At 56.3% G+C, this 22,547-nt stretch overlaps 2 protein-coding genes across 2 annotated transcripts; both read left to right on the top strand.

Annotated features, from left to right (window-relative positions):
* Positions 1–227: 227 nt before the first annotated feature.
* ANKRD24 (ankyrin repeat domain 24) lies at positions 228–13,896 on the top strand (the record flags this gene model as incomplete). Its single annotated transcript, XM_087425951.1, has 19 exons — positions 228–598; positions 675–763; positions 1,623–1,687; positions 2,473–2,530; positions 3,363–3,433; positions 3,626–3,732; positions 3,912–4,099; positions 4,600–4,628; positions 5,192–5,272; positions 5,410–5,517; positions 6,237–6,281; positions 6,366–6,464; positions 7,088–7,160; positions 7,408–7,526; positions 7,693–9,342; positions 11,127–11,294; positions 12,937–13,062; positions 13,276–13,341; positions 13,520–13,896. Coding segments are annotated over 19 exons (3,591 nt in total), but the record flags the coding sequence as incomplete, so codon positions are not given.
* Positions 13,897–13,982: 86 nt separating this feature from the next.
* On the top strand, positions 13,983–21,483 carry EBI3 (Epstein-Barr virus induced 3). The gene is made up of 5 exons (XM_004441298.3): positions 13,983–15,039; positions 15,669–15,804; positions 16,946–17,127; positions 18,615–18,772; positions 20,925–21,483. The coding sequence occupies exons 1-5, from the start codon at positions 14,973–14,975 to the stop codon at positions 21,075–21,077; spliced, it is 696 nt and encodes a 231-aa protein (XP_004441355.1). The 5' UTR covers positions 13,983–14,972; the 3' UTR covers positions 21,078–21,483.
* Positions 21,484–22,547: the final 1,064 nt, after the last annotated feature.

The following is a 22,547-nucleotide window of genomic DNA, read 5'->3' as shown; positions in this document are numbered from 1 at the left end:
GGGACATTTAAAGGGACACTTTTAGGGGCTTCCAGGGGACTTTGGAGGGTAGTTCAGGAAGATACAGGTCAGTTGATGGGGTGATGTTGGAGAGGTGGCTTTTCGCTCAGGAACAGGCTGGGGGCCTTGGTAGGGGGGACAAGTGTTTGGAAAGATGCTGGGGGCTGATCTGGGAGGGTTTAATAGGAGGATGCTGGCAGTGGGTGTTGGATGGACGGCTGGGGTGATGGGCCCGGGGGCACAGGCTTAAACCCCTGCCCGGGACCACCTCCCCCGCAGCTGCGGCTCAGCCCCGCCGACCTCGGCTCCTGCCCGCCCTGCGGCCCCTGCCCCATCCCGAAGCCGGCAGCCAGAGGCAGGTGCCAGGCAAGTGCCCAGGGCGGGCGGCGAGAGCGCAGAGCCCCTGCCGAGGGGAGCGGGCCGGGGTGGCGGCCGCCCGGCCCCATGCTCCTCTGGGTGCCCCGCAGAGCCAGGACTGGGGGAAGAGCGACGAGCGGCTGCTACAGGCGGTGGAGGGCAACGACGCCGCGCGGGTGGGCTCCCTCATCGCCCGCAAGGGGCTAGTGCCCACGAAGCTGGACCCGGAGGGCAAGTCCGCGTGAGTGCCCACGCCCTGGGGGGTGACGGCTGAGGGGTGGCCACCCTGCGGCCGACCCCTGACCTCTGACCTCCAGGTTCCACCTGGCGGCCATGAGGGGCGCAGCCAGCTGCCTGGAGGTGATGCTCGCACACGGCGCCGACGTCATGAGCACGGATGGGGCAGGTAGCGCCCGCCGGGCCCCTGGGGAGGGAGGAGCAATTCAGTACGGGTGCCCCGCCTGAGGGCCCAGCCAGGCCCCGCTTCAAGGCCTCAGTGTCCTGCCGAAAAGGGGGGGTCCCCTTCAGCGTCCCCAGCGAGGCACCGGGTCCTGGCCGGCTGCGGTGCCCAAGGACGCGGACCGGGGCTGGCACGAGCAAGGTGAGTCAGCTCGTGGACGGGGGGCAGCTGGGACTCAGGTAGAGGTTGAGTCAGAGGAAGTAGCTGGAACGGGGGAGCATCTGAGCTTCAGAAGTATCTGGGGGCGTGAGAATGATGTCGAGTTTGGGGGAGTGTCTGAGGTACGTGGAGTAGCTGGGGTTTAGAAGGAGCTGGAGCTCTGGGACAAAAGGAGAATCTGGGAGGATGACATAACTAGGAGCCCGAGGCAAGAACTGAGATAGTAGCAAGGATGTACGGAGTAGCTGGGGGTTTGTAGAGTAGCAAAGATGGGGACACAGCTGGCACGTGTAATAGCAGGGGGTATGGATTGGCGGGAACATCTAGAACAGCCGAGGATTCTGAGGGGCATAGCTGGCGCTTCAGTGTAGGTAAGCATGGAGAGGAGCTGGGGACATGGGGAGGAGCTGGGGCAGTAGGGCTTGAGGTGGGTGGGGAGTAGCTGAGATGAGATCGTCTGGGACATGGACTCGCTGGGGCTTGGAGGGTCTGTGGCCACAGGGAGCAGCACAGTTTTGAGAAGGACCTGGGGTTTGGGACTTGCTAGACGCAGGGAGACTCATCATGAATAGTTGACACGGGTTTCGGGAGCAGCCAGAAGCCCCTTGAGAATGGGAAACCCTAGTAAATCCTCTCTCCCTTTCAGGTTACAATGCCCTCCACCTGGCCGCCAAATATGGGCACCCACAGTGCTTGAAGCCATTGCTACAGGTCATTTCTTGTCTCAGATACTCCCCAAACCTCAGATGCTGCTCAAATGTCAGATACTCCCTGAACCTCAGATACTCCCTGAACCTTAGATATTCCCCAAACCTCAGATACTCCCTGAACCTTAGATATTCCCCAAACCTCAGATACTCCCTGAACCTCAGATGCTGCTCAAATGTCAGATACTCCCTGAACCTCAGATACTCCCTGAACCTTAGATATTCCCCAAACCTCAGATACTCCCTGAACCTCGGATACTCCCCAAGCCTCAGATACTCCCTGAACCCCAGATACTCCCTTGCCCTGGCTACTCCTGAGTTCCAGCAATTCCTTGAACCCCCACATACTCCCTGAATCCTCGATATTCCTTGGCCCCCTTTGCTCCTGAGCCCCAGCTACTCCTTGGATAACCAGATACTCCCTGAGTGTCCAGATACTTCCCACACCCAGGATATACTCCCAATACCAGATATTTCCTGAGTCGCAGCTTCTCTCCAAACCCCAGGTACTTTCTTAGCCACAGCCACTCTCAGAGCTCCCATCTACTCCCCAGGCCCCCAGCTGCTCCTCAGCCCCCCGCTGTTCCCTCTTTCTCACCAACTGTGGTAAAGGCAGAGAATCACTTGGGGGCCCGTGAGGAGACGGGCTCTGCAGAGCAGGGAGGTGGGAGGGGAGGAGGGGGTGGCAAGGAGCCTGGAATACAGCAAAGCCCAAGGAGGGGCAGTTGCTAGAGGAATCAGGCACAAAGAGGGATGGCTCTGCCTCAAATGACCTGTCCCCCTCCCCAGGCATCCTACATGGTGGATATCGTCGACAGCAGTGGGTGGACGGCCCTGCATCATGCAGGTGGGTTCAGCCCAGCCTCGCCCTGCCCACCATGGCCCATGCTGCGTGCCAGGCCTGGTGGGGATGATGGGGCGTGGCGGGAGTGTAATTCCCTTTGAGGAACCCCTGGGGAATCTCAGGAAGGCCCAAGGTCCGGGCAGCCTTCATACTCATCAAATCCAAACTCCTTCCCTGAGGGAGGGGCAGGGACCCACCCACTTAGAACGCAGCCCGACATCTGTCCACCACGCCCAGGAGATTCGGCAGTGGCCTTCACTGATGACTCGAGAAACGTCTCTCCTTTTGGGAACACGGAATAAATTTGGGTCCGCTTTCGAGTTTTAGTCACTGTTGAAAAATTCCCTGCAGTTGGAGTACGCTGCCACCTAGAGGTGGCAATGCCTTTGGTCACACTACGGAAGCTCGTTGGTTTTTTTTATTCAATAAATATTTAAGTACCTGCTAGGTGCCAGGCTCTGTTCTAAGCTTTGGGGTTACAGCGGCAAAGAAAATCCCATACGCCCTCGGGCACACAGCAGGTAGTCAGATAGAGTTTGTTGACTTCTCCAGCAACACCTCGCACGAAGCCCTCCCTTCTGTCTTTGAGGTTCTAGAAGTACACACTATCTCCCACTTCCTTGACCTTACCAAGCTCTTTCCCACCCCAGGGCCCTTGCCTATGCGGTAACCTCTATCCTCTTCCTTTCACCCTCAAAACTCAGAACTCAGGTCAAACCCCGAGAAGCCTACCCAGCTTCAGCTGAGGCCTGATCCCTCTGGTCAACATTAACACTCTCTGTATGAGGGTTTAGTACATAGTAGGTACACAATAATTACTTCTCTCTTTTTCCAGTGGCTGGCGGCTGCATCTCCTGCTCAGAAATGCTCTGCTCCTTCAAGGCACAACTGAATCCCCGAGATCGGGTGAGCCTCTGGGAGCTTTTGGGGAAAGATACTGTACTTGAGGTATGCTGCCACCAAGTGGCGGCATCCCAGGCACCCTTGGAAAAGTGTGGAAGAGTTGGAGGTGAAATTCAGGGTCAGTCCTATAGGCTTCCCTACCTCTCAGGGTCAGCCTCTCATGGCTTGTTTCATCCCTCCCCCAACCCCCACTAGTTGGGTACAACACCCCTCATCATAGCAGCTCAGATGTGTCATACAGATCTGTGCCGCCTCCTTCTGCAGCAGGGGGCTGCCGCAAATGACCAGGACCTGCAGGGCAGGTGAGCATCTCTCCTCCCAGCCAGTCCATTGTGTGCTGTGTGACCTTGGGCAAGTCTCTTAACCTCTCTGGGTGGAGGGGAATCTGGTTGGCCTCCTCCCCACACCCGGGCTCGGTATGGAGAAGGGTGTGGGGGTTTGAGGATGGCCACACCTTCTCAGTAGCCCCCTCTCCTGGTAGGACAGCCCTGATGCTGGCCTGTGAGGGGGCCAGCCCGGAAACAGTGGAGGTGCTGCTGCAGGGCGGGGCTCGGCCGGGCATCACCGATGCTCTGGGCCAGGATGCTGCTCACTACGGCGCCCTGGCCGGGGACAAATTCATCCTGCACCTCCTGCAGGAGGCGGCCCAGCGCCCCTCACCACCCAGCGGTATGCCAGCCCCACCTCTAAACAGTTTCAAGCAGCCCCCTCATCTCCTTTTAGATGGTTTCTTTTCACCCTCTTCTCTTCCTACTCTGGATAGTTTCAAGGTATCCCTGTTTGCTGCATTATAGGAGGTTTCATGGCTCCCCAGATCCCATTCAGGACAGTTTCAAGGAGCCTCAGAGCTTTAAGAATAGTCTAGGGATCCACTCTGCTTTCCTGGGTAATCCTTATTCTTGGGTCTTTGCCTTTCCTAAGAATTGGTACCCCATTCACCCCATCCTGGAGATGCCACTGTCTTCTCTTTTCGAGAGTTTCAAGGTCCCTCTTAACAGCGTTCTGCCAAAGTAGTTGATACTTACCTTAGAAGTCCTGATTCTGGGGAATTGGGAGGCCCCTCCCCCCTCCAAGGCCCCTGGGCTCACTAATGCCCTTCCTAGGGCTGGGAATGGAGTCCCTAGAACAGAGTGCCTGACCCTGCTTCCCTCTCTCCCCCGCCCTCCTAGAGGATGACTCAGGCGAGGCCTCATCTCAGGTATGGATCCCTAAGCAGTGGATGAGTCCCCCTCCCTAGGCACACACTGCCTTCCCCCTCGACCCAGGCTCTGTGGGAAAAGAAGCAAGAGATTGACCCCTGCCCCAGGGTTATGACTTGGGAGGACCTGTTTGGGAAGAATGCGACCTTCAGGGTACGCTGCCACCAAGTGGCAGCAACATCCACAGTGTAACTTCCAGAACTGGGTGAGAACACTGGGGGGATGGGAGCAAATCATGGAGCTGGGGTAGAGTGGTAGAGGGGACTGAGGTTGGTGAGGGCTCGTGTAGCCAGGGAAGGAGGCAGGTCTGGCCTGTTTCCTTCTCCCAGCTCTATAGCATCTCAGCTCCACCAGGAAAGGAAACTTGTAGGAGGGAATGTGGTCTCGTCTCCTTTTATGCTGGGTTAAGTGAGGACCAGAGAGAGGCAGCCACTTGCTCAAGATCACACAGGAAGTGAGGGCAGAGTTGGGGCTGGTGACAGATAGGGGGATGGCTGAGTGAGTTTATTTGGGTGGGAGACCGGCATGTCCGCCATGTGCCCCCTTCATCCCCTCCCCCCAGAACTCTGTGTCCAGCCATGAAAAGCGAGGGGCTACCAAGAAGCGGAAGGCGCCTCAGCCCCCTGCGAGCATCCCTGTGCCGGTGAGAGATGCCTTGGCCATGGGGGGAGGAATGAGGGGCCCCCAGGCAGGAGGGGGAGGACGCTCTGGCTCAGGGATGGGAGGGGACAGCCCCTGGGCCTCATCTAAAGGCAGTGGGTCCCTGGGGTGCAGGAACAGGATGATCGAGATGCCTACGAGGAGATCGTGCGGCTGCGACAAGAGAGGGGCCGCCTGCTGCAGAAGATCCGGGGCCTGGAGCAGCACCAGGAACAGAGGAAGCAGGAGGTGAGGGGCAGCAGAGGCACAGGCCTGGGGCTCAGCCTGGGGTGGGCTGCAATTCTAGAGGGAAGACTCCCTCTGCCTCTCCTGCCGCCCTCCTCCCTCTCTCCCCCTCGCTCCCTCTGCTCCAGCCGCACCGGCCTCCTCACTGGTCCTCCAACACACCAGGCCCAATCCTGCCCCAGGGCCTTTGCACGTGCTGTTCCTCTGCCTGGAACACCCTTCCCCAGATATCCCTATGGCTCCCTCCCTCCTATCTTTGCTCAAAGACCTGTTGTCAAAGACATCTCCCCTGCCCACCTTATTTAAAGTTATAACCCCCTCCACTCACTTCCCAGTTCCCTTTATTTTTATTCAAAGTGTTTCCTGCTATTGGACCTACCACGTACTTTATTCACGTTCACCCACTTCACTGTAAGCCCACCAGGGCAGGCATGGTTGATGGTGCCTGGCTCACAGTAGATGCTTGATAAATATGTATTGGATGAACGAATATTTGAGTGAGTGAATGAATGAGTGAATGAACAAATTCGTGGCCAGAAACAAGATCTGACACAAAGTAGCACTCGGTGAATACTTAGTCACGAGCAAGGGGGCCGAGCAGTGCTGGGCGTGCAGTAGGAGCACAGAGGACGTCTGGGGTTGGGACGGAGGGCTGTTAGGCAGGAGGTGGGCCGGGGAGGCCCCCAGCTCGGATCCAAGCCCTGTTCCCCCTCTTCCATCAGCTGCCAGAGGCGGAGGCCAGCTCGCTCCACAGCCTGGAGAGACAGGTAGGTGGAGGTGGGGGCAGAGGCGGCCCCCAGCTGCCCTGTTTCCTCCTGGAGGCCGGCTGAGCCTCCACCGCCCTCCTCCAGGTGCAAGAGCTGCAGCAGCTGCTGGCGCAGAAGCAGGAGGAGAAGGAGAGTCTGGGCCGGGAGGTGGAAAGTCTGCAGAGCAGGCTGTCCCTGCTGGAGGTGGGCGGGGTGGAGGGCAGGGGGCGGGGCTTCCAGGGGCGGGGCCACTCATGGGCGGGGCGGAGAGTGGGATGGGGCGGGGCCACCAGGGGCAGAGTCTCAAGGGGGCGGGGCCTCTAGGGGGCGGGGCTTCTCCTGCTGCAGATGCATGACAGCCACGCTAATATACACAGAGTCTCACAACGTGCAAACGCAACAGACATACAATCACACACAGAAAACACACAGTCACACACTCACGTACACACAGAGATGGCCAGCCACGCTCATATACGTGTGGTCTTACACGTCCAGCAGGCAAACTTCCAGCTAACACACCCAGGAAGCCATAATCACACACACACACACACATCGTAAATACTTGCACACACACAACAGCCCCAGTCGTCGGGGTTTTGGTCACAGACTCGGGCAACGCTGGGCTGTTTACTGCCCATCCTTGGGAGCTCAGCATTGCCCCCGGCACACAGTTGGCACTCAATAAATACTTGTGGGCCAGAGTCAGTCCCATGCTTGTAGGGGGTCATAGAGACATGTGAATGTCCCCATCTGCTCTAGATTCGTGGGAGGGGGGACCTGAGGGAGGGGCGGAACCCCGAGCCGGACCTCGATTTCACCCCCAGAGCGAGCGGGAGAACACCAGCTATGACGTGGCCACCCTGCAGGATGAGGAGGGTGAGCTGCCCGACTTTCCAGGTGAGCTCCGACCCCGTCCTCCCCCCACGCACCCCCACCCGCCTTGTGTCTGGGGCCCCCGAGGCGGAGCCTTGACCCACAGGCGGGGAGCGAGTTTGAAGCTGGGAGGGAGGTTGGCCGGCATCGGTTATTTACTCCACTTGCCTGAGGTTGCCTGCCCCAGGGGTCCTGACCCACCACTCCAGACCCCCAGCTCCTGTCCCCTGTGGCTTGGGACCCCGGGGCCTGACTCTGTGCCCCCCGCCAGGGGCCGAGGCCCTGCTCTCCAAGCGGCTAAGCCTGTCGGCCCAGGAGCTCTTGGCCTCGCTGCAGGAGCAGGTGGACGTGCTCACCAGACAGAACCAGGAGCTGATGGAGAAGGTCCAGGTGGGGAAACCAAGGCCCGGGAGAGTGGGGTGGGGACAGCTCTGAGGACCCGAGGGATTGTTCCCTGGGGGGTCAGATGAGCACATGGCTGAGTCTGTGGACAGGAGAAATGCCCCCTTTGCCCCACCACTTCAGCTCTCCCCTGACTCCCCCACCTCACCACCAGATCCTGGAGAACTTCGAGAAAGATGAAATGGAGGTGAATGGCTCAGCCGAGGTCATCCCTCTGGCCCTCTATGACTCTCTCCGGGCGGAGTTGGACCAGCTCCGCAGGCAGCACGCTGAGGCCCTGCGGGCGCTGGAGCAGCAGGAGGCACGGGAGGCACCCGGAGAAGAGGAGGCAGCCCCTGGGGAGGGCAAGGATACGGGAGCCGAGACCACCAGAAACGGGCCAATGGAAACAGAGCTTAATGGGGCCGTGGCTCTGGAGACCAAAGTGAACGGAACTGAGACCACAGACGAGGAGGCTGTGGGAGTCAAAACCACAGAAGCCAGGACTTTGGAAGCAGCACCCATGGGGGCTGAGGCCACGAAAACAAAATCCACACATGTTGAGGCTACAGAAACAGAGGGTGCAGGAGCTGAAGGCTTAGAAACCAAGGCCACGGGGGCTGAGGTCACAGAAACAAAAGCTCTAGAAGAAGGAGGAAACCCAGAAACAAAAGCCACAGGAGTGGAGGCCACAAACGTGAAAGGAGAGGAACCAGAAATGAAGGCCAGTGAAGCAGGTGCTGTGGAGGCAGAGCTCATGAGCACAGAAACCACGAACATGGAGCCCACAGGAGCGGAGGCCACGAACACGGAGCCCACGGGAGTGGAGGCCACGAACATGGAGGCCACGGGAGTGGAGGCCACGAACACGGGGGCCATGGGAGTGGAGGCCACGAACATGGAGCCCACGGGAGTGGAGGCCACGGGAGCGGAGGCCACAGGCCCCATCCTGCACCCTGGTGCTGCTGAGGCCTCAGAAATGTTGCAAGCAGAGCTGGAGACTAGGATTCGTGGCTTGGAGGAGGCACTACGGCTGCGAGAGCGGGAGGCAGCCACCGAGCTGGAGGCAGCCCGTGGCAAGTGCAAGGCTGCGGAGGCTGAGGCAGGTCGGCTGCGGGAGCGAGTGCGGGAGGCTGAGGTTGGCGGGGCCGGCGTGGTCAGCAGTGGTGACACAGTCCAGCTGCGGGCGGCCCTGGAGCAGGCCCGGGAGGACCTCCGAGACCGGGACTCCCGCCTCCGGGAGCTGGAGGCCACTTCGGCCTGGCTGGACGAGGCCCGGGCTGGACGGCTGCTGGCTGAGGAGGAGGCCCGGGGCCTGCGGGCAAAGCTGGCCCAGCGGGAGGAGGTGCAGCTGGAGCAGAGCCGGGAGCTGGAGGCGCTCCGGAAGCAGTTAGCCACTGCCACAGCTGCCGGGGAAGAGCATCGTGCAGCGGCTGCCAAGCTGGGCCGAGCACGGGATGCAGCCGAGGCCCGGGCCACTGAGCTGGCCACAGCCTGCGAGGAGGCTCGGCGGGGCCTGGCAGAGCTGCGCGAGGCCTCCGAGGCCCTCCGCCAGTCCGTGGTGCCTGCCTCTGAGCACCTCCAGCTGCAGGAGGAGGCACTGGAGCTGCGGCGCCGGGCGGCCAGCCTGGAGCAGGAGGTGGTGGCTACGGGCAAGGAGGCTGCCCGGCTGCGGGCGGAGCTGGAGCGGGAGCGTGTGGGGAGCGTGGCCCGCTTGGACCACGAGCGCATAGTGGGTGCGCTGCAGGCCGACGTGGCCCGGCTGGAGGGGCAGCTGGAGGAGCTGGGACGCCGCCACGAGAAGACCAGCGCCGAGGTCTTCCAGGTGAGCGTGGCCAGACCCCCACCGGGTACACCCAGTGGCCACTTGGTGGCATTCTGACCCTGCAGCCGTGGCATGTTTGGACCCCATCGGCCTCAATCCTACAGACGCTTGACCTTCCCAGTGTTTCCCTGTGGACCTTTGACCCTGCAACCATTCTGACCTGGATGTTTTGACCTGCGTTTTCTACTTGAAAACCTTTGGCCATTTCAGCCCCATCATTTTTTTAATGGTTAGAACTTTTTGCAATCTGTTTATAAAACCTTTGTGTATCCCAAGGTCATGGAGATATTCTCATATGCTATCTTCCAGCATCTTTAATGTTTTAGTTTTACAATCACATTTATGCTTTGGTGCTAATTTGTGTGTATGGTGTGAGGTAGGGATCAATGTCCGCTCGTTTTTTTGCGAGCCGTGAACTGGGCTTTCTGCCCTGATGTTTTTACCTAATGGCCATTTTCTCTGCTGGTCAAAATGACCTGGTGGTTTTTTTCCAGCTGGCTCTTCGAGCATCTCATTTTATCTTATGGTAAAAATGCTTCAGCCCAAAAGGAGGAGGACATTATATTCAGGGATTTTTGATCTAATGATTTTTGAACCCAGTAGATTTTGATGCTGAGTTGGTTTTTTTTAAACCCAGGGAATATATTTGTCCCAGATAGTGAACCTTTTGACTCCATCTTTTTTCTTAAAAAACAAAAGAAAAAACCCCCAAACTTGGTAACTGTTTTAACAGACATGTGAATAAGAAGCTACCTTCCTTACTTTTATAATGTACTTGTCATCAGGAAAGCATTTTGCTCTCTGAGCTTCTGTTCACTCACCGAATAATGTTGATAATAATAGTTCCTAATCCTCACGTGAAAATTAAGTGGTTTAATTTATCTAAACTACTTAGTGACGGTACAGTTGATCAATAACTGGCAGCCAGAGTTATTCTTTTTCCAAGAACGCGCTCTTTGAAGCCAGATAAACCCTCAATATACTTCCTAGAGTTGACAGTCCAACCTAGTATGCCTGTCTTCACGGACATCTAAATTTTACCTTCCTCATGATCGCTTCTTTTCAGGGTAAATTTTGCAAGTCTGATTTGATTCATCAATCAGTGTACTTTTTTTTTTTTTAATTCTTAATGTGTAGCCAATCTTTCCTAATGGAACATCTAATTATTATCCATTTTTCTCTGGAGCTGTTATTTCTCTAAAGGACAGTGTTCCCCTCAGGATCCATTTTTGCAAATCTAACATTGCTCCAATCTTGATATTTTTGTGAAAAATGCAGTCATCAACCTTTGGCCATATGTTTGCTTTTCATCCAAGTTTTTCTTTCATTTTGTAAGAAATCTACGAACCTTCACACCACTGGCAGAGAAAAGAACATTAGTGATGATGATAATAATAGTAATAGTCATTAATAATAATAGCATCACCAACTCAAATATAGCTCTTACTTGTGGCAGACACTGTTCTAAGCATATTCCATGAATCTGCTCATTTTATCCTCATGACCACCCTGTGAAGTGAGGGCTATTTTATGTATGAGGAAACCGAGGCACAGAGAGGTTAAGTCACTTGTCTGAGGCCACACAGCTAGCAAGTCAGAGGTGCTTGGCAGAGTCAGAATGTTCGTGGTGCCCGGGAGAATCCAGAACTTCCCTCGAGTCAGACTCCTCATGGTCAAAATGGGCTTGAATGTCCTCAGGCCAAAATACAGGGTCAGAAGAGCGCTGGGGTCCAGGCATCCTTGAGGCCCAGAGGTCCTCGGGGTCACACGTGGCTTGGGCACAGGTGCAGCGGGAGGCACTGTTCATGAAGAGCGAACGGCATGCGGCCGAGGCCCAGCTGGCCGTGGCAGAGCAGCAGCTGCGGGGGCTGCGGACCGAGGCCGAGCAGGCGCGCCAGGCCCAGAGCCGTGCCCAGGAGGCCCTGGACAGGGCCAAGGAGAAGGACAAGAAGGTGGGTCCCCATTTCCTGTGCTCAGTCGGGGGGCCCCCACTCAACAGAGGTTGGGGAGAATCTAAGATTTCCCAGCTCGAAGGGTCTTGGGACATCAGCCCATTTTCCAGACGGGAAACTGAGGTACAGAGAAGGAAGAGGACAACTCAGACACCCAAATACTAATTATAACCCCGGTGACTTTTATTGAGTGCTTACTGTATGCCCGTGCTGTGCATTTAACATGGATTAACGCACTTAATCCTCACGTCAAGTTTTGTTATCCCCATTTGAGGAAACTAAGGCACAGAGAGGTGAAGCCACTTGTCCAAGGTCACACAGCCAGGGAGTGGTTCAGCTGGGGTTTGAACGCCAGTTCCCGAGTTCTGTTCTTAAATAATAATAATGGTGATTCACAGTAGCCTCTGCTGATTGAGTGGAGTGTTTTTCACACACTGTCCCTTTTAATCTCCCCGCAACCCTAAGAGCAGAAAGCATTCTTATCCCCATCTTCTGGATGGCAAACTGAGGCTCTGAGAGGCAAAGTGGGTGGTTCAAAGTCACACAGCACATCACTGGACAGTGGATGTGACCCCTGGAGGCCCAGGTATGTCAGCACAAAGTCACCCAGCCCCAGCTCCTGTGTGACCTTGGACAAGTCACTTGACCTCTCTGAGCCCCAGTTTCCACCTCTGTAACATGAAAATAAAATTGTGGTAGAGATTAGGGTTTATTCGTAGCAGGGTTCCTCCCCCTCGGCACTGCTGACATCAGCACCGGGTCATTCTCTGTGGGGGGCCATCATGGGCACTGTGGGGGGTTGGGCAGCATCCCTGGCCCCCACCCACTCGATGCCAGGAGCACCCCCAGTGTGACTACCACAGATGTCCCCAGACATCACCCAATGTCCCCTGGGGGGCAGAATGGCACCTGGCCCAGAACCTCTGATCTGTAGTATTAATAACAGAGCTCAGCATTTATTGAGTGCCTGCTGTTTGCCAGGCACAGCTTAAACTTAATCTCTGTTCAAAATCACAGTAACCTACTAAGGGGAGAACCGAGATTCTCCTGACTTTACAGATGAGAAAACTGAGGCTCAGAAAGGTTAAGTGATCTTCCCAAGATCTCGGAGAAAGGAGAGAGAGGGAGCCTATCCTAGGGCTGTGTGACCCGGCCCCACCAGGCCGGGCTGTTTTCAGCCCTCCCGTTCCGTCAGCCTCCACTTTCCAGAGACCCCAAGAGGGGATGTGACGGCCTTGGCAAACTTGTTCTGTAAGGCGCCAGACAGACCGTGTTGGCGGCCCTGCGGCGCGGGTGGTGTCTGCCCAGCTCTGAGAGCAGCCGTAGATGACGCATAAACGAACGGGTGTGGCCAGGCGCCAATCAAATGTTATGTTTGAACGAGGAACCGTGAATTTGATTTAATCTTCACGTGTCACGGAATGTCATTCTTCTTTTGACTTTTTTCTCCCAACCATTTAAAAACGTGAAAACCATTCTTAGCTCCTGGGCCGGACTCGGCGCTCGGGCCGCGGTTTGTGAGCCCCTAGGATGTGACTTTCCCCACCAGCCTCTGCCCCTCGCCTCGTCCCGCTGCTGCCGTGGAGAGGTCCCCGGCCCCCAGCCCTGGCCTCGGGGTGACACTCTTCCACCCCCACCCCAGATCACAGAGCTCTCCAAGGAAGTCTTCAGTCTTAAGGAAGCACTGAAGGACCAGCTGGCAGCCCCAGGCACGCCCGAGGTGGAGGCCTTGCGTGGCCAGCTGAAGGCTTTGCAGGAGCAGCAGGAGGTGAGGGCTGCACGGGGCACAGGGCAGGGGTCCCAGGAGAGTGACAGGCGGGTGGGGGGCTGGGGGACACCTGCCAGGCGTGGAAGGAAAATATTGCAATATTTTAGCAACCGGCATAGTCGCGCTGGTGCGTGCCATCAAAATAGGGGCTTGGGGTGCAAAGCTGTTTTGGGGGGTCCTGCTTTTCTGAGCTCCCCTCCCCGCTCCCCACAGGAGGCTGCCAGGGCCCACAGCGCAGTGGTGACCTTGTATAGGAGCCACCTCCTATACGCCATTCAGGTGAGTCACCCCTGGCTTTGGGCACGCCATTGCTGCTCTCTGGGCCTCAGTTTCCCCATCTGTGCAGCGGGATGCTGGTCGTGGAGAGAGGTTCATGGCCTCCAGGGGCGGGGAGGGAGGGGAATGGAGAAGCCAGGGCAGGAGCGCGCAGGCTCTCTCTTGGCTCCCCCCACCCCAGGGCCAGATGGATGAAGATGTGCAGCGCATTCTGAGCCAGATCCTACAGATGCAGAGGCTCCAGGCTCAGGGCCGCTGAGCATCCGAGCGCTGACCCCCCGCCCACCAGGCCCCGCGTGGGGGCGTCCCGGCTCACGCCCTGACCACCTGCACGCGGGAGACCAGCCTGGGCCCCCTCCCGATTGTCCCTGGCTGTCTCCCTCCCCGCCTGGTCCCTGCACCCACCGGCAAGGCTAGACCCTGGCCCTGTCTGTGCGCACCCCGGCCCTGCCCCGCCAGAAGAGTCCCCTCTCCCATGTCTGGTCGCCAGACGCCACCCCAGGAATAAAGCTCGCGGAGCACAGGACGAAGGCGCGTGTGGCCTGATTGCTGCGCTCCTGCTGCAGGGAGGGGAGGGGGCCCGGCACGGGATTAGGGGTCAGGATGAGGGGAGTGAGGTGCTCACGTCCAGAGCCCAGATCTCCGTCCCAAGACGAGTACTGTGTTAACGCAATATTTTAGAAAGTCAAAATGGGCACCAAAATCTTCATGGTGCACAAAATATCCAAACAAGGAAAGACAGGATCTGAGCCAGGACGTCCCACCTCATTTCTCACCTTAAACCCGGCCTCCCTGTGCCTGGGCGAATCCCCCGAAATCCCCTGGGGGTTCTTGGCTCTTTCCAGCTGAGGGGGGAGGGGAGCGCGGCGTGATCCCCCCCGCCCCCGGCCAGCCTGTCCCTGGGGGATTCCTCGAGTGTCCAGGGCTGGCACCCGGCCCATAGGGGCTCGGCCTCCCCGGGGCCTGCGTTTCTGTATCTCTGGCCTGGAGTGTGGAGGGCGGCTGGCCGGGGGGTCCCCATCGCTGTGGCCAGTGAGTGAACGGGCGTCTTCTGTGGCGGTGCCTGCGTCTCTCTGGTCCCCGTCTGTCTTTATCTCCGGGTCTGGGTCCCCGTCCCTCTCTCTTTCTCCGTCTGTCTCTCAGTCTCCCATCTCTGTCTCTCTCTATCTCTCTCTGTCTCTCTCCCCTCTTGTCTCTGTCTCTCCCTCTGGGTCGCCCTCTCCCTCTCTGTCTCTCTGGGTCCCTCCTCTCGCTGTCCCCTTCTCCGTGTTTCTCTATGTCATCATCCCCCTCCCCGGGGTTTCCCCTCCTCGCGGCAGCCGGAAGGAAGGACTGACGGACAGGCTGTTCTGGGAAAGGCCACGGGGTCCCCACTTCTCTCTTTCGTGGCCTCCTCTCCCCGCCCCCACCCTCGGGGCCTTCCACACCCGTGCCCGGGGGTGGCCAGTGAAGGGACCGGGGGGATCCTCCACTACCCTCGCTCGACTCTCGGTGGCCCCACAGAGCCGGCCCGTGAGTCAGACCCGGGGAAGGGGAAGTGGGGGGTCTTGACTGGGGGTTGGGCTTCCCCTGAGGCAGATCCGGAGTCCCCTGCCTCCCCTCGAGAGTCTCCAAGGGCAGAGTCCGCCAGAGCCATGGTCCCAAGACTTCTCCTGGCCCTCGCCCTCTGGGCCGGCTGCCTGCCCGGCAATGGGACAGAAGGTATGTGGGACCCGGGCAGGGGGACATTATCTGGGGACTGGACTTTGTCTGCCGTGGGGCATTCTGGAGTGGGGTGGGAACTCACACACCTACTGTATGCCCATGGGTGGGAGTGGGTTACCATTCCATTGCATGGAGGGGAAACTGAGGCATGGGGAGAAAGAGTTCTGCCCCAAAGTGACACCAGAAAGCCACAGCCTGGACAGATAGATGGGTGATAGACAGGGAGAGAGATGGATGAAAGATAGGCAGATAGGTAGGTAGATAGAAAGAAATTTCAATTGCATGCATTCATTTCATGTGCTTCAAAACAAAACTATTACAAAGAGGAGACACAATAAAACACCTCCCTCCCACCAGGGTCCCCTGCCACCCAGGTCCCCTCTGTGACTCCTTAAGCCTCAGTTCCCCCATCTAGAAATGGGCTCACAGTCCTGCCTTGATGGGTTGTAATGGGAGTGAGAGATGGTGGAGGTGTCTTTCATTCATGTATTCATTCATTCCGCAAATGTTTATTAGGCACCTACTGCGTGCCCGGCATTGGCCGGCAGCCAGGTGGGGGTGAGCACACAGTAGGGCTTTGCAATCTTGGGGGAATCAGAAGGTCACGATCCTCCTTCTCCCTCCAGCGACCCCACTGGCAGCTCCCACCCAGCCCAGGGTGCATTGCCGGGCCTCCAGGTACCCCATCGCCGTGGATTGCTTCTGGACTGTGCCGCCTGCTCCAAACTCCACCGGGCCCACGTCGTTCATTGCCACGTACAGGTCAGAGAGTCTGGAGGGCTTCCTGGGGGTCCCACTCCCGGGCCCGACACCCCTAGGATCAGGACAACTGCAGACTCGGCGGGAACGGAAACCCCCAGAGTTCTAGAGTGGCGCCATCTGGTAGAAATATACTTCCTAAAATACATATTTTGAGCCATGTGTGTAGTTTAGAGTTTTCTAGAAGCCACATTAAAAAAGTAAAAAGAAATGGGTGACATTAATTTTAACATTTTATTTAAACAATATCTAACTACTCCAAATATTTATCATTGAATATGATTGAGTGTAATGTAACTTAACGTGCCTATCTATGATTTATATATTTAAATTTATAATAGAAAATATCATTGAATCTGAATATCTAAGATATTTTGGGTCAACATGTAAGCAATATTTTAAAAACTAAGGAGATACCTTACATTCTCTCTTTTTATACTAAGTCTTCGAAATTCCACGTGTGTTTTATGCATGTAGTGCATTTCAATTCGGATGCTAAACTTTCATCGGACACTCTTGATCTCTGATTAGATTTCATAAAATTTACGGTCGGAATAGTAGATTCACGCTATCTATTTGTTCCGAAGAACTTATCCAAGTTTTCCGAGAACCGAAAACTTGACATTTAGATTAGATAAAATGAATTAAATTAAACAGTCACACTGGCCACATTTCAAGTGCTCCAGAGCCACACGCCCGCAGCCGGCGACCATTACATCCGACAGCACAGAAACAGAGCATTTTGAATGTTCTGGAAAGGTCTATGGAGGGCGCTGAGCTCAAGTCTCTAAAGTCTGAAATCTTGGGGTCTCAGAAACCGAAAGAATTGGAATCTTATTATTTCAGATTCCAGAGTCTGTGAATCTACAGATCTTGGAATGTTGGAATTCTAAGGCTGGAAGGTTGATATTCCAGAAACTTTTAGAATGTGCAACCCTAGCATCTCCCATGGTGCATTGCCCCCGACCCTGGATCCTTGCAGGCTCTGTGATGTTGGGGTGAGCGCCTCCCCCAGGGTCACAGAGCCCAGAGCAGGACCCCGGCCAGTGGCTTCTCGCCTGCTGTCCCCCCCACCCCGGGGTCCAGGGCACAGGCCCTGCCAGCAGGAGGGGCGAGGACCTCATAGCGCCCACCCTGTGTCCAGGCTCGGCGTGGCCGCCCACGGGGAGAGCCGGCCCTGCCTCCAGCCGACACCGGGGGCCAGCAGCTGCACCATCCCGGACATCCAGATGTTCTCCATGGTGCCCTACGTGCTCAACGTCACGGCCGTCCACCCCCAGGGCATCAGCAGCACCTTTGTCGTGCCCTTTGTCCCGGAGCACATCAGTGAGTGGGGACCGGGGGCGGGGGGCAGTGGAGGGCCACTAGCTTGTTCCTGCTCCTCTCTCTCTCTCTCGCCACCCCCCACCTCCTACCTGTCACCCAGTGCCGTCCATCCGTCATGGATCCTCTCGGCTCTACCTTCACAGTTAATCAAGAATCTGCCCACTTCTCCCCCTCCTGGGCCCCCACTTGGTCCAGCCCCATCATCACCTCTGCCCCAGTCCCCTACAGTCTGTCCTCCCTGAAGTGGCCACCAGCGAGCCCCAGGGGCACCTGCAAGCCCCTGAGTCAGGTCAGCCCTCCTCCTGCCCACAGCCCTCCAGGGCTCCCACCTCCCTCGGTAGAGAAGCCCAAGTCCTCCCTGCCGCCCCACCAGGCCCCGCATGACCTGCCCCGTCCCCTCCCTGCCCTCCCTCCTCCCTCTCTCCCTCTGCTCCAGCCGCACGGGTCTCCTGGCTGTTCTTCCAACACGCCAGGCACGGTCCTGCCCCAGGGCCTTTGCACAGGCTGTGCCCTCTGCCAGGAAGCTCTTCTCCCAGATTTCCACCTGACTTGCTCTCTCACTCCGTTCAGGTCTCTCCTCAGATGTCACCTCCTCAGTGAGGCCTCCCTGAGCACATTATTGAAAATTGAAAACCCTCATACATTGCTGTGGTTAGTAAAAACCAGTGTGGCAGTCCCTCAAAGAGTTAAACATAAGTTATCATATAATCCAGCAATTCCAGTTCTAGGTATATACTTAAGAGAGGTGAAAACATGTCCACAAAAACTTTTACACCAATGTTCACAGCAGCATTATTCACAGTAGCCAAAATGTGGAAACAACCCAAATGTCCATCAATGGATGAATGGATACACACAATGTGGTCCATCCACACACTGGAATATTACGCAGCCATGAAAAGGAGTGAAGCCCTGACACAGCCACACTGTGGATGGACCTTGAACACATGATGCTCAGTGAGAGAACCAGACACAGAAGGCCACAGAGTGTGTGATTCCATTGATGTGAAATGTCCATAACAGGCACATCCACAGACAGAAAGTGGGTTTGTGGTTGTCAGGGGCTGGGGAGAGGATGGGGAGTGACTGCTGATGGGTATGGGGTTTCTTTTGGGGGTGATGGAATGTTCTGGATTAAGTAGTGGTGATGGTTGCAAAACTCTGGGAATTTACTAAAAACCACTGAACTGTACACTTATAAAAGGGTAAGTTTTGTGGCACGTGAATTATGTCTCAAAAAACCGTTGTGCTCCACTCCCTCCTTGCAATCCTGAACTTTCTCCCCCACTCTTTATGACCTACTATTTGCTTCTTGTCTCTTGCCTTCTGCCTGGATGAACTGAGTTCCAAGAGGATAGGGTTGGGTCTGTACTGGTCACTGCTGCGTTCCAGTGTCCGGGACATTGCCAGACACTCAGTAATAGTTGTTGGTTGATTGAATGAATGAATCTGCTGCCCGCTGATCCCACCTTCTGCTTGTCCATCAGTCAAACCAGACCCCCCAAAGGGCGTGCACCTGAGCCCCCTCCCTGGGCAGCGGCTGTGGGTGCAGTGGGAGCCTCCTCAGTCCTGGCCCTTCCCGGAGATCTTCTCACTCAAGTACCGGATCCGCTATAAGCGTCACGGATCCGCCCGCTTCCGCCAGGTGAGGAAGACGCGGGGAGCCCGGGGAGGGTGGTTCCCGGGTGGAGGGGACAGCAGGTGCAAAGGTGCCCGGGCGGCCTCGAACGCAGGTTGGGGTTGCTTGTGTGCAATGTAAAGGCTGGCGGGGACTCAGACAAACCCTTGTACACAGATGTTCCTAGCAGCGCTATTCACAGCAGCCGAAAGGTGGAAACAGCCCAAATGTCCACCCACAGATGAATAGATAAACTAAATATGGTCCATCCACACACTGGAATATGATGCAGCCATGAAGAGGAGTGAGGCCCTGACACACCCACACCGTGGATGGACCTTGAACACACGATGCTCAGTGAGAGAACCAGACACAGAAGGGCACACGGTGTGTGATCCCATTGATGTGAAATGTCCAGAACAGGGAAATCCACAGACAGAAAGTGGGTTCGTGGTTGTCAGGGACTGGAGGAGGGGATGGAGAGTGACTGCCCATGGACACAGGGTGTCTTTTGGGGTGACGGAATGTTCTGGAACTAGGTAGAGGTGATGGTTGCACAACATTGTGAATGCACTAGATACCATTGAATTGTCCACTTTAGAATGGTTAATTTTACACCATGTGAATTTCACCTCGACTGAAAACAACATATATTGTTCTAAATTCTTAGAAAAGAAACAATGAAGGCAGGGTACCTGTGAGCCTCTGGGAAAGTCAGCTGTGTCCCGGGCAGCCTTAGATGCTGGGATGAAGAGCCGAGTCTGCAGAGTTTAGCCTTTTGCAACCCGTCTCTAGAATTTTCTGCGACGGTGGAAATCCTGTACATCTGTAGTGTCCAAAATGGTAGCCACCAGCCACGTGTCTCTGACAAGCAATCGCGATGTGGCAAGTGGCCGGCTTTTAAATTTTATTCAGTGTTCATTAATATAATTTAAAAAATTTTGCAATTGTTAAATTGAGGTAAAATTCACATGTCACAAAACTCACCCTTTTAAAGTGCACAAGCCAGTCGCTTTGAGTGTGTTGGCAAAGTTGTGCGACTATTAATTAATCTAAATGTAAAACATAAAGTGTCACCTCCGGCTGCTCTACGGGACAGCCTGGGTAGAGCAAGGAAGGGACAGAGTCAGACCTGGGGTTAGGAAGCGGCCTGTAGGGGGCTGGAATGGGACATCCTGAGGATGAGGGGGGACCGGGAAGGAGGAGAGGGCTGGGTGTCGGAGAGAGAGTGTGGAGTGGCGGGGACAGAGAGGGAAGGATGCACAGGAGAGGGGACAGAAAAGGCAGGGCTGAGTGGGAGTCTCTTTTGCGTCCGCGGGATTTCATCTACGGAAGTGTCCGAGTGATGGCACGGAAGGTCGAGGCCATTGAAGGAAGAATTTACTACATTTCCCGAGAGGAGGGGCCGCGCCACCCCACGTGGGGCCATCTGGGGCTTCCGCGGGAAAGGCAGGGCAGGGCCAACAGCTCAGGGTTGGCCAGTTTGAATAATTCCAGCAGGCTCAGGCTACAGAGGTGGCCCCTAGTTGTCCCGTACCTGGCCCTGGGGTGACTTAGGGCGGGGACAGTGGCCCTGAGAGTGAGACTTAGAGAAAGGCGGCGATCGGGGGTATAGAGTCGGGAGGGGTTGGTTTGGATATGAAAGGCGTGCTCCCCCTGGCCGAGCCCTTTGCCGTCTCTGAGAATGGCTAGCCCTGGAGGGGGGTCTCTCTCTGGTCAGCAAGGTGTTTCAGATGTCAGAACATCATAAGATACAGACATTTAAAACACATGGTTAATACAGCGGGGCTGGGGGGGAGGGAGGCATCGAGGCTGATGCCAGGGGCTCCGGTTCAGGCCCGGCAGGAGGAGTGGGGTTGGGGATGGTGGTCCTGGTGAGTGAGGGGTCTCGCCACTGAGACATCCCTAGGGGCTGGTGAGGTCCATGAAGGATTTCTGAACGAGTGGCTCTGGGGCCACGCACGGAAATCGGCACAGGTGAGAGTCAGGAAGGACTCAGACGTGGAGGGGCCTGGGGGCATGCTGTTTAGGGGGCATGCTGTTTGGGATGGGCTTTTGGTGCCCGCGTCCTGGAGAAGCGGCCTGAGCAGGGGCTGAAGGCTCAGCTGTGCAGGTCTGTGCACGGCGGCCCCTCGCGGCCTCCTCGTCCCGGCTGACCCAGCCCTGTGTCTGCTCTCAGGTGGGGCCCATTGAAGCCACATCCTTCACCCTCAGGGCTGTGAGGCCGCAAGCCAGGTACTGCATCCAGGTGGCTGCTCAGGAGCTCACCGACTACGGGGAACTGAGTGACTGGAGTGTCCCTGCCACCACTGCTGTGACCCCGGGCAAGTAGCAGGGGGGTCCCGGCACCCCCAAAGAAGGGCCTGGGTCCTTGACATCCACCCCCCACTGCTGCCATTCACCCTAGGGTGGATGGGACCCGACCGGCCTGGGTTCACTGCTGCCGAGTCGCTGGGCAGCCTTGGACAAGTGACTTTGCCTCTCTGAGCCTCAGTTTCTCAATCTGTGAAATGGGGATGTTCTCCCTCCTTGGACAACAGTGCAAGCCTTGTGAACTGTGAATGTGAGATATTTTTTATTGTTTAATTAGAAAGGGATCATTGTCATTGGAATTAGGACTCTTCCTCCCTTCCTTCAACCGACCCAGATGAGACCCAGAGAGGAGTCTGAGAGGAGAGCACAGAGCAGGACAAACATACAGTGGATCCCCACTCCCATGACTGGGGTCAGGGCTGGAGCAGGGGAAGAGACCCGGGCTGGGGGTGTGGGGGTGGGGGTGGCGGGGGTTCTGCTCAGGATGGGACAGTGGGATCCATTCAGTTCAGCAGATTCGTTCACCCATCTCTTCAAAGCTGCGCCAATGTGAGTCCCACTGTGGGTGTACAAAAATGGGACATGGGTGTATCTGGGAAGACTCTCTGAGGAGGGGGCAAAGCAGCCAGGCCCTAAAGGTCAGGGAAAATCCATGCGCTTGTCTGTGGATTTCACTCAGGTCTTCACTCAAAGGTCACTTCCTCCAAGAAGCCTTCCCTGACCACCTCACCCATGGCAGGCAGAATAACTACCCCCCAAAGATTTCCACGTCCTAACCTCCAGAACCTGTGACTATGGTACCTTACACAGCAAAAGGGACTTTGCGGGTGTGATTAAATTAAGAATCCTGAGGCTCCTTCAAGATGAACAATCTTTCATTAAGTTAATAAACATCCGGCAGGTTCACCCTGGATTATCCAGGGGACCCCAAGATGATTACTAGGGTCCTTATAAGAGGGAAAAGGAGGGTCAGAGGGAGAGAGAAGGTGATGTGACCACGGAAGCAGACGTCAGAGCAATGGGGGGCCACGAGCCAAGTATCGCAGGCGCCTCTGGAAGCTGGAAAAGTCAAGGAAACGGATCCCCCCCGGAGCCTCCAGAAGGAACCAGACTTCCCACCTTCAGAACTATAGGATAATAAATGTGTGTGGTTTTAAGACATTGAATTTGTGGTAATTTCCGTAGGAAACTCACACACCATCCCCTTCTCATCACTTTCCATATGTGGCCCTGTTTTATTGTCTTGGGATCCTTTCCCAGACCCCAAAAGGGTCTTTTTTTATGTTTGCTGTCCGTCTGTCCCACCAGACAGGCAGTGACCCCCGTGAGGGCAGGAATCTGATGTCCTGTTCTCTGATGGGTCCCCAGTGACTGAGCAGGGATCTGACCCAGAATTAACAATTACAAGGGGAGGGCAGGCAGCTGGGGAAGGAATGGGGTGGGACCTCCTCTTTATAGGGACAACGCAGGTGGGCAGTGGGGGGACATT

This window comes from Ceratotherium simum, chromosome 39, assembly GCF_057802395.1.
Source record: "Ceratotherium simum simum isolate JZ-2026a chromosome 39, ASM5780239v1, whole genome shotgun sequence".
NCBI classification, from domain to species: domain Eukaryota; kingdom Metazoa; phylum Chordata; class Mammalia; order Perissodactyla; family Rhinocerotidae; genus Ceratotherium; species Ceratotherium simum.
This window is presented reverse-complemented; position numbering and strand designations above follow the sequence as displayed.